The sequence below is a fragment of the Rosa chinensis genome, chromosome 4, assembly GCF_002994745.2.
Source record: "Rosa chinensis cultivar Old Blush chromosome 4, RchiOBHm-V2, whole genome shotgun sequence".
In the NCBI taxonomy this organism is placed as follows: Eukaryota; Viridiplantae; Streptophyta; class Magnoliopsida; order Rosales; family Rosaceae; genus Rosa; species Rosa chinensis.
The window spans coordinates 12,219,492-12,235,777 of record NC_037091.1 but is presented as its reverse complement, the minus strand read 5'-3'; the positions used below and the strand labels follow the sequence as shown (position 1 = coordinate 12,235,777).

At 37.2% G+C, this 16,286-nt stretch overlaps 1 protein-coding gene across 2 annotated transcripts; it reads left to right on the top strand.

Moving 5' to 3' along the window:
• The first annotated feature begins 5,251 nt into the window (after window positions 1-5,251).
• On the top strand, window positions 5,252-13,469 carry LOC112197055. 2 transcript variants are annotated; one of them, XM_024337584.2, is made up of 15 exons: window positions 5,253-5,827; window positions 6,147-6,305; window positions 6,433-6,549; window positions 6,649-6,733; window positions 7,797-7,905; window positions 8,012-8,079; window positions 8,159-8,284; window positions 8,362-9,308; window positions 9,789-9,992; window positions 10,097-10,157; window positions 10,691-10,804; window positions 11,765-11,878; window positions 11,970-12,056; window positions 12,796-12,871; window positions 13,164-13,469. In XM_024337584.2, the coding sequence occupies exons 1-14, from the start codon at window positions 5,736-5,738 to the stop codon at window positions 12,820-12,822; spliced, it is 2,310 nt and encodes a 769-aa protein (XP_024193352.1). In that variant the 5' UTR covers window positions 5,253-5,735; the 3' UTR covers window positions 12,823-12,871; window positions 13,164-13,469. The 2 variants fall into 2 exon arrangements, with proteins under 2 accessions (XP_024193353.1, XP_024193352.1); XM_024337585.2 differs by lacking the exon at window positions 12,796-12,871 and having other exon boundaries at window positions 5,252-5,827.
• Window positions 13,470-16,286: the final 2,817 nt, after the last annotated feature.

Below are 16,286 nucleotides of genomic sequence, written 5' to 3'. Positions count from 1 at the left end.
TGTTTCATTAGCAACCTGCCAATATGTATTTTGCAATAAAAAAAATTCCTTGTAGAAAAAATACCACTCCAAGAATATGAAGGAAAATCATGAGCTTCTACAGTGCAAAACGACCCATAGAGAAATATTTGGCTTTGAAAATTCGGGCATTGAAAAAATGAGTAGTGATCACATGCTAAGCCTGTTTAGCAAGCATAGTCAATTCAAAGTATGACAAACTGTGAAAGCCAAGACCTTATTTCTCCTTTAGATTACATAAAGCATTCAAAGTTTTTCAATGTATTTTTCTTTTATCAAGCATACTCCATCACCAAAAGCGTGCACACATTTGTTGCAAGCCTCACAAAACATTATTTGTCAACTAAAACACACTCAAGGCATAAGTAGGTAAAATTTGAGCAACAACTCTAATAAAAATGTCCTTCCATGAACCTCTGAGTAGTGTAAGTCAGCTTCTTGGTTAAATTTTTTTGAGATTGATAAGCGTTTGCCTGTTTGGGATTGTTTATTGGACTGTGATTTCTTTCGACATAACGGATTGCAGTCTATACAGTAATACAGGACAGCATCTGATGTGGTTAGGACTTAGGACTTAGGACTGCGACAAATCAAATCCGAACGGGAGGTTATTCTCCCAAAAAGAAAAAAAAATCCAACGGGGTGGGGGCCTTCTTGGGGATAAGTTGGGTCTAAGTTTCATTTAAGGCTCAAAATTTCCGATTACGACCTACGACATATATCGATAGAAATTTGCATATTCTCAATTGAAATCGAAACGTTTGACGTGTCATTAGATCTAACGACAACAAAATTGGATAATTATCCGTCAACTAAAATAGTCATAATAATTAGAACAGATTACCATAATAGAAAATTATTGGATGTGTCATCTCAAGTTCTCTCAATCACAAATATATATTTTTTTTATTAAAAGAGAACTTCATTAAAGAAATTTTATATATCCATCCATAACTGTTTAATATACATCCTTCTTTTTAACAGTTCAAATCAAATTTCATGGGTAGATAAAATGATAAATGATTAAAAGAGACACCTTGTGTGCCTTGACTGCCCTAGTTCGGGGGCGAGTTCCTTGATTTGTCAAATTGTCGCAACCTCTTAGTGGCAGAATAAAACAAAGTATCGCCGGATTAGATTCCGTGCGGCAACATAGTAGAAAAGCTGCCCTATTTGTTATGACATGCTTCTCCTTTGTAGACTTATTTTTCCGTTATGTCACCGCTTTGTCAAAACAAATAGAGTTGTCATATGTGCACTCTTTACTAATTGGTGCATGTTAGAATATATTACATTTTGTAATATGAGGTTCACGCTCTATGTCCCCCCCCCCCCCTTATATTCTATGGTTTCATTAATCAAGGCTTGAGTACAGCTACACCGGCCCTCTTTTAAAAATAAAAATAAATGATTAAAAGAGACACCTATGTTAGAAAGTTAGAAAAAAAGAAGTTCAATTGAATTACGTTATCTTTTTTTTATGTATATCTTTGCATTTGTCTTCCCAACATTAACTTTGCAACACATAAACCTCATGCTATATTTGTCTATGCCTAAAGAAAAGATCAACATGAAATGATTATTTTTATTCAATTCATAAAGCTGCAATCATGAATTAGAAAAGTTAAATAATTTACATATTCAAAATGTGAAGATGAAATAATTATTCAATTCCTAAATTATTATTCACATCTACCATGTAAACAATCTATCTCCTCCAATCTAATCCTACTTTTCCTCCAATCTCCAAGTCTCCAACGATGAAAGTCAACAAACCATATAAATGTTATAAACCTTTTACCTAAATTCCTAAAATGCATCTAAATCAAAGAGTTAATTTGGGTCATGTGTTGCTATCTTAAATCTTCGATCATGCAGTAAATCACATACCTCAGTTAGATCTACAACATTCACTTCATGCTTACCATCAAGTAAAGAAGGAATCCAATTATTAGACCAAACATTGACATGTGTTTCATTACCAACCTGCCAATATGTATTTTGTAATAAAAAAATTCCTTGTTGAAAAAATACCGCTCCAAGAATATGAAGGAGAATCATGAGCTTCTACAGTGCAAAAAGACCAATAGAGAAATATTGGGCTTTGAAAATTCGGGCATTGAAAAAATGAGTAGTGATCACATGCTAAGCCTGTTTGGCAAGCATAGTCAAGTTAAAGTATGACAAACTGCGAAAGCTAAGACCTTATTTCTCCTTTAGATTACATCAAGCATTCAAAGTTTTTCAATGTATTTTTCTTTTATCAAGCATACTCCATCACCAAAACGTGCACACATTTGTTGCAAGTCCTCAAAAAAATTATTTGTCAACTAAAACACACTCAAGGCATAAGTAGGTAAAATTTGAGCAACAACTCTAATAAAAATATCCTTCCATGAACCTCTGAGGAGTGTAAGTCAGCTTCTTGGTTAAATTTTTTTGTTTTACTATACTGAAAGGTGACTGTTTTCTTCCTCCCCACATAACTTAGTAGCCCTACGTAGCACTCATGGATTCAACTGTCTCAACTCCCAACAAGCTAGACACCTCATCTTGCATAAGAATTGAAGCATTTTTGCTATAAAAAAAAAACTTAGCTCTTATTAAAATGGACCAATTGTCCAAAAGGTTTCCCATAAGTCTCAATTACATTATGAATTTGGTAACATTCTTCCAATAAGGCATTAGCATAGAGCATGCTATCATCTGCAAATAAGAGATGGTTCACAGAAGGGGCTCCATAACATACCTCAATGCCAGGGAGAAATCTAAATTCTTGTTTTTGATGCAGCAAGGCATGGAAACCTACACCTCCAAGCAAGAACAGATAGGGGGACAAAGAGTCCCCTTGTCTCAAACCTCTACAAGGCACAACAAAACCCTGAGGTTTACCACATACGAGAAATGAGCACCTCACTAAACTCATACACTACATCACCATATCACTCCAAACACATGTATAACTAAATCTGTCTAGAACTTTCCTAAGAAAAAGCCACTTCGTACAGTCATATGCTTTACTGAGGTCAAGTTTTAGCGCCATCAAACCTTTACCCCCGTCTGTTTTGTTGTGAGCAATCTCATTAGCAACAAGGAAACTATCAATAATCAATCGTTTTGGCACGAGAGCACTTTGGAAAGGGGAAATCAATGAAGGCAATAGAAGCTTCAATCTATTGGCAATAACTTTGCAAAAAATCTTGTAAATCACATTAAATAACTCAATAGATCGTAATTTAGACATACGTTATGGATTACTCACCTTAAGGATGATAAGAGAAATGTGAGTAAAGTTGATTTGTCGAATAGTGCAAAAAATCTTGTAAATCACATTAAATAACTCAATAGATCGTAATTCAGACATACGTTATGGATTACTCACCTTAAGGATGATAAGAGAAATGTGAGTAAAGTTGATTTGTCGAATAGCTGACCTGAATGCAAAAAGTTATGTACTACCTTTGTAACATCTACTCGAATAGTTTCTCAATAATGTTGGAAAAAAAGTGGAGGCATGTCATCAGACGCAAGTTATTTCGTAGGATACATCTGAAACAACCAATCCGAACTTCTTCCTGAAATATTGTGCACAAAACTGTTCATTCATATCTTGCACTACACTAGGTTGTATGGCTACAAGAGCGGTCTCCACTGCCTCAGAGTCAATGTCAGAAGTTGTAAACATGTTGTTAAATTAAGAAGAGACAACCTTTTCCAATTCCTTGTCCTCCTCACACGGCTCCAAACCCCATCATAAAGACCCTGAGTCAAATTCTTCCTCTTCCCGTTTGCTACCTATTTAAAGAAAATACCTGTATTTTTGTCTCTCTTCTTCAACATAGTATTTGGACCATTATCTCCAAAATGACTCATCTTGAGATGAGAGTGATTGAAGCCGGTCCATCAAGCTTTTCTTCTCAATTTGAACTGACTCTTAAATAGGAGAATCTAGGAGCTCTTCAAGATGAGTTTTGACTCTCATCATATGCTGCTGCCTAACTTTGAAAGTCTATTTCTGCTAGTTATCTAGTTTCAGTATAACAAGTTCAATTTTTTAGCAACACAATACATAGTTTTAGTATAACAAGTTCAATTTTTTAGCAACACAATACATAGGTTGTCCTGTAACATTAGTAGCTCATGCCTCTTTCATTATATTGTCACATTCCTCATGTTGTAGCCAGAAGGCTTCGAATTTGAAGCGATGGTGGTGCGACCTCTTTGGCTGGGTAACAGAGCTAGCATGCAGTAATATCGGAACATGATCCAAAGATGTCAAACTAAGAAAGGTGTACAAACTATCCTATGGCTTCACGAAAATCACGCATTTGTCTCTTTGCCTTGACATGACCATTGATATTTTCTCCATTATTAAAGATTTCGTTAAAATGCCCGATAATGATCCATGGCAGCACATCAAGATCATGTACTTCTCTCAACAATTGCCAAGAATGATCTCTACCAGGGGTACGAGCATACCCGTAAAAACCTTTTAGTCTCTAGCATGGATCTCTTGGCACACCTCCTATCTCCAAATCAATATGGTGTGTAAAAAAGATTCATACCTACATATCAATTTCCTCAATTCAGACAATACCAATCCTCCAGATCAATATTGTTTTTTCAAGTTTAACCACTGCGCATTGTTGTTAAAACATATACTGATGTAGGACCAGAATGGATCCAGTTTAGCCGAAAAAGTCCAAAACCAAATCTTCTTTAATATTCCAGCAGCTAGTAACCTGATTACCCGTGAGTTACCTATTTTCCAATCACTCTTCTTGATTCTACACTGCTTCTTTACTTTTATGGTTTTTCGGCTAAACTGGGTCCATTCTCGTCCTACATCATATACTATTGGAGTAGTACACTTTTTAAAAAAAAAAAATTATTTTATTTTTGAAAACGAGTTGGTGCACAATACACATTTTAATTTACCTTATTTAGTGTTCGTTTTAAACCATACTAAACTTGTATTTGTTTCTAGAACAGTTCAACATGTCATTTTAAATGAATGTTATTGTTATTGATTAACTAAACTCTTTTTAGAAAAAGAAATTACAATTCAAACAATTTAATGTGTGATCACAAATTTAACAACTAGATAATAGTTATCTCTAGATCCAAAAACAAATCTCAAGAGATTTCTCAAACGTGTATGTGTCTGAGAATGACATTTATAAACCTAGAGCATGGATGAACACCCCAAAGTGGTCTGCCTACTCAAAAAGAGTATCACATCTTGAAATTCAAAACAACTCGGAGAACAAATAGCATTTTTCCTCTTCGTACAAGGGCGACTAGTTGGACAACAAACCCACACAAAGCCTCCTTTCCCCAACCCAAAGGTCAAGGGCATTATAGTCAACCTCCCTCCACAGGGGCCCTAGACGCTTAGGTCCCTCCCTGCAACGCCCATCACTGAAACCCAAGAAGGCAGAAGAATTTCCCAAACCTCGGCCAACCCTTCTTTCCAAATCCAAATTCCAACGGCCACCCAATTTTCCATTCTCGTCAACGAAGATCTCCGATTCTCCAACCGCAATCAAATATACTCGCGCTCACAGAATCACCGCCCTCCCCCTCTTCAATTTTCACTCGATCCCGCGACCTTTTGATTTTGCATGCGTAGTTCATCGCTCTGTGTCGTAAAGCATTCCGAATTTTCCGATAGAATGCCGGAAAGCCTGAGATTATGACATTTTTCCGGGGAAATTATGAGGGCAGGTTCGTTGTGGGCCGACGAGCCCAATCCTCCTTCTACCTCCGTGCCCCGCGTTCCCCAGCCCAATCCCTCCTCCAAGCACAGGTCAGAATCGGACTTTTGTTTTTGACTTTGATCGTTTTGTATAATTCAATTGCAGAATTAGGTGAAAGAGATTGTCGAGGACATCTCAATTCTAGTTATTAAATGTGCTCCAATCTAAATTGTGTATTTCAATTAATTAGTTTTTGATGCCAAATTAGTTAGTGAAGCCAAAATTGTTCGAAATTGAGGCACTGTTTGTCGAAGTAGGTTTGGTGCTGGTTTTGGTGGATATGGTGGTTGGAATATTAAATAGGTAGTGATGCTTTTAAGGCAATCTGGAGTATGAACTGATTTGCAGTGTCTTTGATGTTACTGGCAGTGTTAGCAATGTGTTTAGCTTGTTAGCACGGAGAGAGGTCTCTCCTCAAACAAAACATTCGGCAAAGAAGTTATGGGGGAAAGCTTCCAAGAGTCAATCTGATAACATTGGCCCAAGGTGTGAAGCAGCTAGAGATGCTAGAAATGGCCTTGTGTCATGGTAATGCCTCAATCTTGTAGTTTCTCTGTGTAGCTTTCATAAGCATACTTTCTTTTTGTTGTCTGGTTGTTTTGCACTAGTTTAATCTTTTCTGTTGTCGGTTTGTCTTGAAACTGGACTGATTCAGGGTGGAGGCAGAGTCGCTCCAGCATTTATCTGCAAAATATTGCCCGCTTGTGCCTCCTCCACGGTCAACTATTGCAGCAGCCTTCAGCCCAGATGGAAAGACACTTGCTTCCACTCAGTAAGTTCTGTTTTTGTATGATATATATCTCTTGGCATTTGGCCAATGCTTAGTGTCGAGTCAATTTATTCTAATTTGTGTATGCTACTGTAACTGCAGTGGAGATCATACTGTAAAGATCATTGATTGCCGAACTGGAAGGTGCTTAAAGGTGTTGAGTGGTCACCGCAGGACACCTTGGGTGGTAAGCCTAAAACTCTTCACACTTTGATTTGTTGTTAGCTCCTGCAAGATGTGTGCACTATTGTTTTGATTAGGTGGAGATTGAATAATTGCTAACTCTTTACTTGATTGCAGGGAGTAATTTCACTGTAAAACATAGTAAAGCACTTTCTTGTTATGCATAATTCCGGATCTTATGACTTGTAACCTGTAAATAAGGCTTGATGTGAGCGGTTGCCAGATTCTACTTTGTTTTTAAAGTGGGCTGGGTATTTGGAAATTCTGCTTTATTGGTAGTAACAAAGTCCTGAACATTTTATGCCAGACATGACTAATGATCAGAGCAGGAAGTCAAGTGGGAAGTTAGTGTAATTCATGCTTCTGTTAAAATCTTTTATTTTATTTTCTTAAAGTGCTTCTAAGCTGAGATGCATCATGCATGACAAAGCCAGTTTTAATATCAAAATAAGTAGATGACATACGTACTCATTGTAGAGGATGAAGAAGAATACTTCATCATTACTATCGTGTATTTATTTTAACTTGTGCATTCCAAATTTCCAATATCTACATATAAATACTTCTAGTTATAAATTGCCTCAAATAGGGCTCTGTTCAGGATAACAAAGGGGACAAGGTTTGGAATAAGATATCCTCAGTCTACCCTATTTTTATTGATTGCACTTTCCCCTAAATACTTTCTTTAGATCACAGCCTGACACAAGTGACACTTAATAGACCAGAAAAGTGTTACCTATTTCAACCTGAGACTCCAGATTTCCCCTAAAGTGTTACCTGCTTCCTTACACCTGGTCATGTTCTTCTTGATCTCTGACCCATCATTTGGATCTAACAAGACCTCACTAGGTCACAAGTATCTAAGAGGCATGCTATAGTTCTCTATCACGAGGCTCTAGAAAATTGAATCTTTTTGAGCGGGTTATCTCAATGTGCTATTGTTGGAATCGGTTTTGAGTGTGTAGACTTAAATGTAGTCGTTTAATTTGTTAACCAATTTAGTAGTTGGCAAATCTGACACTGCATAGCTACTGGATTCATCTCATTAGCTGATTGTGCTTTTGCAGGTCAGGTTTCATCCTTTGCATCCAGACATACTGGCTAGTGGAAGTCTGGATCATGAAGTGAGGTTGTGGGATTCAAACACAGCAGAGTGTATAGGATCGCGTGATTTCTGTAATCATTTGTGGATTATCATACATAATCTTTGCAAGCAATTAATTCTTAGAAGATGAAATTTTTGTAGTGCATGTGATTTATAGTGTTCTTTTCCTCCAAACAGTACGCCCCATTGCTTCCATAGCTTTCCATGCCCAAGGCGAGCTTCTTGCTGTTGCATCAGGTCACAAGGTACTATATTATAGTTGGGTATTTACACAATCAGTTTGCATTCTTCATTAGCAGCTTTAACCTTGAATTTTTCTGTCAGTTATACATATGGCACTACAATAGAAGAGGAGAGTCATCCTCACCAACAATAGTACTGAAGACACGACGTTCGCTTCGGGCTGTGCATTTTCATCCTCATGCTGCTCCTTTCCTTTTAACTGCTGAGGTGAATATCTGTGTAGTCCCATTATCATGCTTCATTGATAAATTGTCTTTTAATTCTAGCATTTTGCTGTTTTATAGGTCAATGACCTTGACTCGTCAGATTCCTCGATGACACTCGCAACTTCTCCGGGTTACTTGCGCTATCCCCCACCTACTGTGTATTTGGCAGATGCTCATTCCAGTGATCGTACTAGTTTGGCAGATGGACTACCTCTTATGTCTTTACCATTCCTGATATGGCCTTCATTTGCTAGAGATAGTGGGAGAATATCTATGCAGCGTAGTGATGTGGATACTGGTTCAAGTAGTGCACAACAGAGAGTTGATCCTTCTGCTTCTGTGCGGCTTCTAACATATTCAACTCCATCAGGGCAGTATGAACTTCTGTTGTCCCCTATTGAACCAAATAGCTCTTCTCCAGCGCCAGAAGACACGGGAAATAGTCCCTTTTTGAGTGAAATGGAAACTGAAGTTTCTCAATCTGCTATGGGTACTTTAGAGCCTATGGAAGTGCAACCAGAAAGCAGAAGTAATCATATTTTCCCTTTTGGTGACTCAACATATTGGGAACTTCCTTTCTTGCAAGGGTGGCTAATTGGTCAGACCCAAGCTAGCCAACGGAATATGCGGCTGGTAAGTGATTCTGCCCATGACAATCCATCTACAAATGGTGAGATGGACAGCCCAGCTCCTATCACTTCCTCAGTAATATCGACCGGTGTAAACCAACCTAGGGTTACTGGAAGATCTAGTTCCCGGCACCGTACTTCACGTTCTCATATGTTGTCCGCAATTGGGTCTAATGAGGGTGCTGGATTCAATAATATTGCTCATGGTGAAAGTGAGCCTCAACCTGTTGTCAGCAGAATCCAATCTGAGCTTGCTAACTCCCTTGCTGCAGCAGCGGCGGCAGAGTTACCTTGTACTGTGAAGCTCAGAGTTTGGCCACATGATGTGAAAAATCCGTGTGCTCCCCTTGATGCTGAAAGATGTTACTTAACTATTCCGCATGCCGTACTTTGTAGGTAATTTCCTGTGATTGACCTGGACACTGCTTTTATCTTATTCTCAGTTCCTTTAAATAAAATAATAAATACCATTTTATGAAATCAGTTGTGAGTTGGTTGCTTGTTGTGCTGGATTTATATCTTTATGCCAACATATATAGCAGTTTGATTAGTTGATCCGTATGAGGTATCTGAATACCTTTTTCAGCAAGTGGTTAGTAAGAACCGTCAGGCCCATGGTTTGCTCCCATGTGGTCTGAGGTTTGATCATTCTCAAGGTGTCTACCTAGATATGTGCTGGAGTTTCCGGTCTCCTAAAAACTGTAGGGTTAGACAGGTGGCTTAGTTTCTATTGCAAATTGATTTTGGGGGATTTCTGGGTATTAAAGAAAATAAAGGTATATGGCTATTTTTTTTTCAGCATTACATGATAGTTTAGAATTCAATATTATTAATGGCTATATACTTTCTGGATCTTCACTTGAGAATTTGTTGCAGTGAAATGGGAGCCCATTTTTCACCTTGTGGAAGGTTTTTAGCAGCCTGTGTTGCATGTATGTTGCCTCATTTGGAAGGTGATCCTGGATTACAGGGCCAGGGCAACCATGATATCACAGGGGCAGCAACCTCCCCAACTCGTCACCCAATTTCAGCTCACCATGTCGTGTATGAGCTCCGGATATATTCCCTCGAGGAGGCAACGTAAGGCATAAGCTCCCTATAACTATGTGTTCTTACTTTCTTACTTCGTTAGTCCAGTGTGAAGTTTTTCTTTATACGGTTTGATGTTATTTTAATCTATCTAGGTTTGGCATGGTTCTTGCATCCCGGGCAATACGAGCTGCCCATTGCTTGACATCTATTCAGGTCAGCTACATTTGAAGATGCTGTTTTGGTTCCCTCCCTCTTAACTATCTTGCGTGTAGTATACATAAGATTTAATTTAAAAATTATTACTGCATTTCTTTCGAACAAACGATAATGACATTATAGCCGATCTTTAAATTTCTTATATGGACATTATACCAAGTTATCGATGTAGTTTGGTACCCATTGTTAATCTGGCATCAGCTCCCTTCTCTATATAACTTTGCTATAAGTCATGACTCGCATCATTTTGATCGTGAATGATGAGCATGAACTCTCAATTAAAATTTGCCTCTGTTGCATAAGTCTGCAAAATAGTCTCATTTCATATTCTGTAGGCTTTGAATGACCTGCCATCAATCTCCTATTTTCCCACAAAAATTTTTCATACGTCATTTCTATAGAGCCTATATGTTGGGCTCAACATACGATGGAACTCTAAGAGTTGTCTCATGTATATTTAAAAGATTCATGAACTCTGTAACAATAAATCTTTTGTTAATCGAACAAAGTGTTGTACTTTACCATGGCAGTTCTCTCCTACGTCAGAACACATATTACTTGCGTATGGTCGGCGTCACAGTTCACTTCTTAAGAGTGTTGTCATTGATGGAGAGACAACAGTGCCTATTTACACCATTCTGGAGGTAAGATGTTGTTGTACTTCTTTTAATATAGATCAATATAATTTTAATCATCTTTGCTCTTGGATTTACTACACTTCAGATGATCAATATTTGCTGGAAATTGACTATATTCAGGTTGCTTCTATCAATATGGAATCAGGACATGTAGAAACTCTTGTGAATTTGAAATAATCTACAATTATTAAATAATGAGTAATGACAGGGAGATGGGAGATGGGATAATCATTGAATATGTTTGAGGTTAATTTTATGTAAGGGTGGTTCTATTCATACCTCCTAATTTTGGAATTGGACCTCCTCAAATTAATGCACACTTTTAAACCCTGTTATACCCTCCCAGCAAAAAAAAAAAAAAAAATCCAGTAACTCATCTCAATTTCATACGTTTCTCTGTTCGTCTTTTTCTTCATTCTCACTTACGACCCCCATTACTCTCTTCCTTTAATTTTTTTTATCTTTCTTGGTGGTAAGTTCATGTTACAAAAAAAATAAAAAATAAAATAAATATGAGACTAGAACTGGGAAAACATGAAGGTGAGCCCAGCACTTTCTGCTGAAAGCTCATACTATGGAGATGGGAAATGGAGGAGCCTAGGAAAGAATGAAAGAGAAAAACAGGTGTAAATGGATGATTAAGGGATAAAATAGGAAGTTTACGGAAAAAACTTGTGATTAGAGGTCTAAATACTATATTAGGAGGTATGAATGGAACCACTCTATATGTAACCTAAGAACATTAGTTATAAAGTGAAATAATTTTATGAAAGTAGATGAAAGTAGAAGTCATTCGGACTCGAATAATTTTATGTGTACTAAATGGGATTTATATATGGTATACACTAGTTAGATACTAATAATGTGTTAGTTGTTGCTATTTACCTCTACTGTGGTTGAACAGCTGTATAAGTAGGTACCAGGTGAATTTTGGTATAAATTTATTGACTTATAGTTATTATTCAGGTATATAGAGTTTCTGATATGGAACTTGTGAGAATTCTCCCTAGTGCAGAAGATGAGGTCAATGTAGCTTGTTTTCATCCTTCTGTCGGAGGTGGCCTTGTTTATGGAACTAAGGTAAGCAACTGGATTTGGTATCCTCCTCTTTTGGTTTTCTGTTCCTCAGCCAGTCTTCTGAACTTACAATGGTTCCTGTTATGTGATGTAGGAAGGGAAGTTAAGGATCCTCCAATATGATAGTTCTCATGCCGTGGGTGATACAACTTCCAGTTTTCTTGATGAAAACATGCTAGAGGTACAACAAGGCCCTAGTAGTTCATTTGTTTGTTTCTGTTAATGTGATAAAATTATGGCTTCACTCTTATTTTCTCTGCAAAATTTGCTCAACACACATCAAAGTAAAGTATTTCCTTTTTACACCTTCAATTAGTTTGCTTAACAGTCTCCTGATTTTTGAAGGGTGGTTCTGTATTTTATCATTTCAATTTTAATGCTTGCTGTCTATTCTTGTAATTTTTTGGTAGATATCTGTATACGGGATAATCTCTTGGTGTTTACCTTTATATTTGGAAGCAAAAACTTTCAAAGTACCTGATCTGTTTTTCAAAATCGGTTGTCTCCATTATATTCTGCAAGTCCAAGTAGTAACAAATTGAAATATAGGAAACATTTGTTTCTGAAGTCTTTTCCGAGGAGAATGTATACGCGGAAAATACTACCTGGAAAACATAATATTTTCAATGAAGCAAATGCAAACTAAGGCCCAGTTGTTTGAATAAACAATGTCTTTGGATCATTTCAAAAAACAAAAGGAGAAAGAAAATCAAAGTGAATTTGAATGCTACATTTGCATGGTATGCATTTGTTGCATCAAATAAGTTTTGTCTGATGTGTCAAAATAAGTGGATGCTTGTCATTGTTACGTCTCTTGTGCATTTCTAAATAACTTGGGGACAGTGTTTGTGTTTTGAAATGTGATAATTTAATTTTGTAGTAATGCTTTGGTTACGATTGTACTGATCTTTTTATTGTAGGTTCCGACTTATGCTTTAGAATGCTAGGGACTGGCTGCCGTTATCCACTTGAGGGATGTACCGCTCAGCTCAGCTGGTTTGTTTCTCTTTTTAAATACCTATTATTTTAGATTTTGTTAATGCTTCAGCTTTCTACAATTCTCTCCATTTCAAACTTGGTTAGCTTGGCTTAAGTATTCATGTTGTGGAGGACAACAGATGGTGGCATCCAGAAATTATGCTTACCTGTACTGCATTCTGCCTTTTGATAGAATAAAGAATGTACAGAAACATAAAAGATAATTCGAATTCATCTAAGTTTACATTTTCATGGCTCTGTTCTTGGGTTAGGTAGAAAAACTTATGTTGCTCCATCTATTATATTTCAGGATCAAATCATGGTGTACTCATGAAGCTTGTCGCAGAATTACACCATATTTATACCTATAGAAGTTAACCCCTGTACTGTTTGAAGTCCCCAATTCGGCATCAAAATACAACTGTAATTTTTCTTTATTGTTTCTTTTTTTCTTTTAGAGTATATTGTTGTCTACACACTAGGGTATTTAATTTGACGAGTAAACTGATAAGTTAGATGAAAGCTAAACACGTCAAGGACGATGTTTGTATATGCTGGTTCATGTTCCATTGAACATTATTGTTAGAAATGTAATTGATTTTTTCTATCTTGAACATTATGTGTTTTCCTGGCCCAATGCCTTCATTGTAAAGATGTTTGCTCTTTCATGTTTCCTGTTACTCTCTCCTTAACTTGTTACTAACTACAGCGCCACAACATATCAAATGAGAAGATTACCAATTTGTATTTCTGCTTTAGAGAAATGATATGATTAACAGTTTTACTTTGGACTTGTCAATTATAGTTGTTCGAGCTAAACTGCAACTTTGATTGTGGCCATGGGGCAATGTTTCGATTTTCCAGTCTTTCGCTTTATTTCAGCTTAACAATCAGTCACAAAATGCCCGTTCGTCAAGAACTAAAGATTGGTAGAAATTGCTCGGGTTTTAAATATCAATGATATAATTATATACAGATATGTTCTTTCTTTTGGAAAGGATGTGGGGTGTCATACCATGAGTAGTGTTCACCTGGTCAGCTGCTGACCAAATAATTTATACTCAATAACCCTTAGATTTACATCCAAGGGTGGAAAACAACACATCTAAACTTGATAATAATTCTCTCTGCCATTGGATTTACATCCAAGGGTGGTTGAGCATTATTTTCTTGGTCAATAACTGACCAGGTGAACATTTTTGGTCATACCATTAAGAAGTGTAGATGACGTTACACAATGACTCACCTACAAGCGGGCTACGATAAGATTGAGCCATAACTAGAAATCTGTAGGGTGATATAACATAACCTTACCATAAGTTGGAGCTCAAAGTAACTAGTAATTTGACACTATTATGGAAGGCTCTGAGCAAACTCCAAAACTAACATTTATTTATTTATGTTGCTATAGGAACCCTTACGAAGAGGGAGTGTCCCTAAGATTACAAACCAACGCACAATCCATACAATAAATCCCACCAAAGCAACCATATATCTAGTCTTCCGATCCTGTTTAAATAGAGCCACTATAATTGCTAATTAAACATGATTGACATGGATTCATTGATAAATTGTGGTCAATTGGTTATAAGAAATAACTGATACCGTGGAGATGGGGCTTAAATTTCATTGGGATAATGGGTAGGCCGATTTAAGATGGAATGAGTAGGGTTGGAGATACAAAAGGAATGAAACTAATGAAGTTTTTCTTTTTTCTTTTTTATTAATATTATTATATTGGCATGAATTTTGGTAGTGGGCGATTCGTCCTAACAGGCCGTTAATGCTTGATTGGGCCAGGTCGGCTCGGTCCAGTTGCAAAACTCAAAACCGGCCATTGAATGCTTCTCCCGCTATTTCCCGCCAACTCACGTCTCTGTTTTCAGGAAGTGCTTCAACCGACCATTGATGACAATCTGCTTCTCCTCAAACTTTAATCACAACGCTCCGAAAACCACAGATGATGTAGCAGGAGGCAGGAGCTATCACCTAGTGGCTTCTACAACAGTAGCTATATATCTATAGGCTTCAAGGGAAACTCACACCTAGAACTTGGGCTTAAATTTCCATATGCGCTCTGAGGTCTACTAAAATCAGTTGTATCAAAGCCCCTATAGTACTGTTCTGAATCGAAAATTACCGTCATCCCGTGAGCTATTGTAATCATAATACGACAATTAACAGAATCAAATAGTATTGCTCACGCTATTTTCTGCGACAGTGATGTCTCTGTTTTAAAACCACAAATCCCAAATCAAAATTAATGTACTACAAACTCAATCCAGCAGATTAAGCATGAAAATTTGTCAAAATTATTACAACAACAGCCTTCAATGGCAGAATAAGATGTCCAATTTCCTTTTTCTGTATCAAGAGAACGTGGCAGCTATAGAAATTAAACAGGTAGCCGTAGCTCAGTGGTGTGGTTCTGGTTCTGGTTCTGGTTCTGGGCTTCATGCCCTGTCATGCGCCCGTCATTCCTGATGATCAGGTCCTTCAATGTCTGATAGTCTTGAACAAGATGTGCAACTGCACTTTGGTAGAGTGTGTTCAGAGACCGGCAACGGCAAGACTTACTCAGGAAGCATAAGAGGCAGATGCTCCAGAAGAAAAGTGCGATCCATCCGAAAGGTGGAATAAGGACGAGCAACTCTAAAATCAGGGACAGACTTCCAAGTAAGAGGCTAATTTTGTTCATCAGATCTTCGAAATCTGTATTATTGCGAGCGGCCATGATTCCCATCACAACTAAAGAGGCGCTATAAAAGCATGTGTCAATAATGAAGAGGTCCATCATCACAGTGCCGTAGGCGCTGGCAAATGGAGACACATCTGGAGACTTGAGTTGGAGGCAGAAGCCAAGGACTCCGATGAGAGCCAAAATGAATGTATGCGGTGACAGCAATGTCACTATAGAATATCCCGGAGGAGCACTCTCCCTCGTTGTGCTGGTTTTATGAAAGAGAACTTAATTAAGTTAGAATTTTATTTATTACTATATCAATTAAACTAGTTAAAGACTGGGTATCAGTAAGTTGAAGATGATAAAAAGAAATTTAGAAAGTTGTAAGAATAATGTTAGAAACAGAGGCCCCCTGTCCCAACTAGATGGGACTTCCCATGGTCTTCAATATCATTAAGAGATGAAAAATCAAGCATGACGGTTAGATTATGAGACATCAAGAAGAGAATATTGGATTTTACGATCTTTGCTTCCAAAAATATAATATAATACCAAAAACAGTTGATAAAAAGATTTTCTTCCCTATCTCTTAAGCTTTAGCAAAAAATATAAGTGACTACAATAACAAAAACTAGATCCTTATTAGTATGTGACCAGGCTGTCTATATGAGTATTTGATGAATTTAACTTGATGAAAGTTTAACAAGACACTAATGAATTGAACTTGGACTACAGAAAATTGAAAACGTT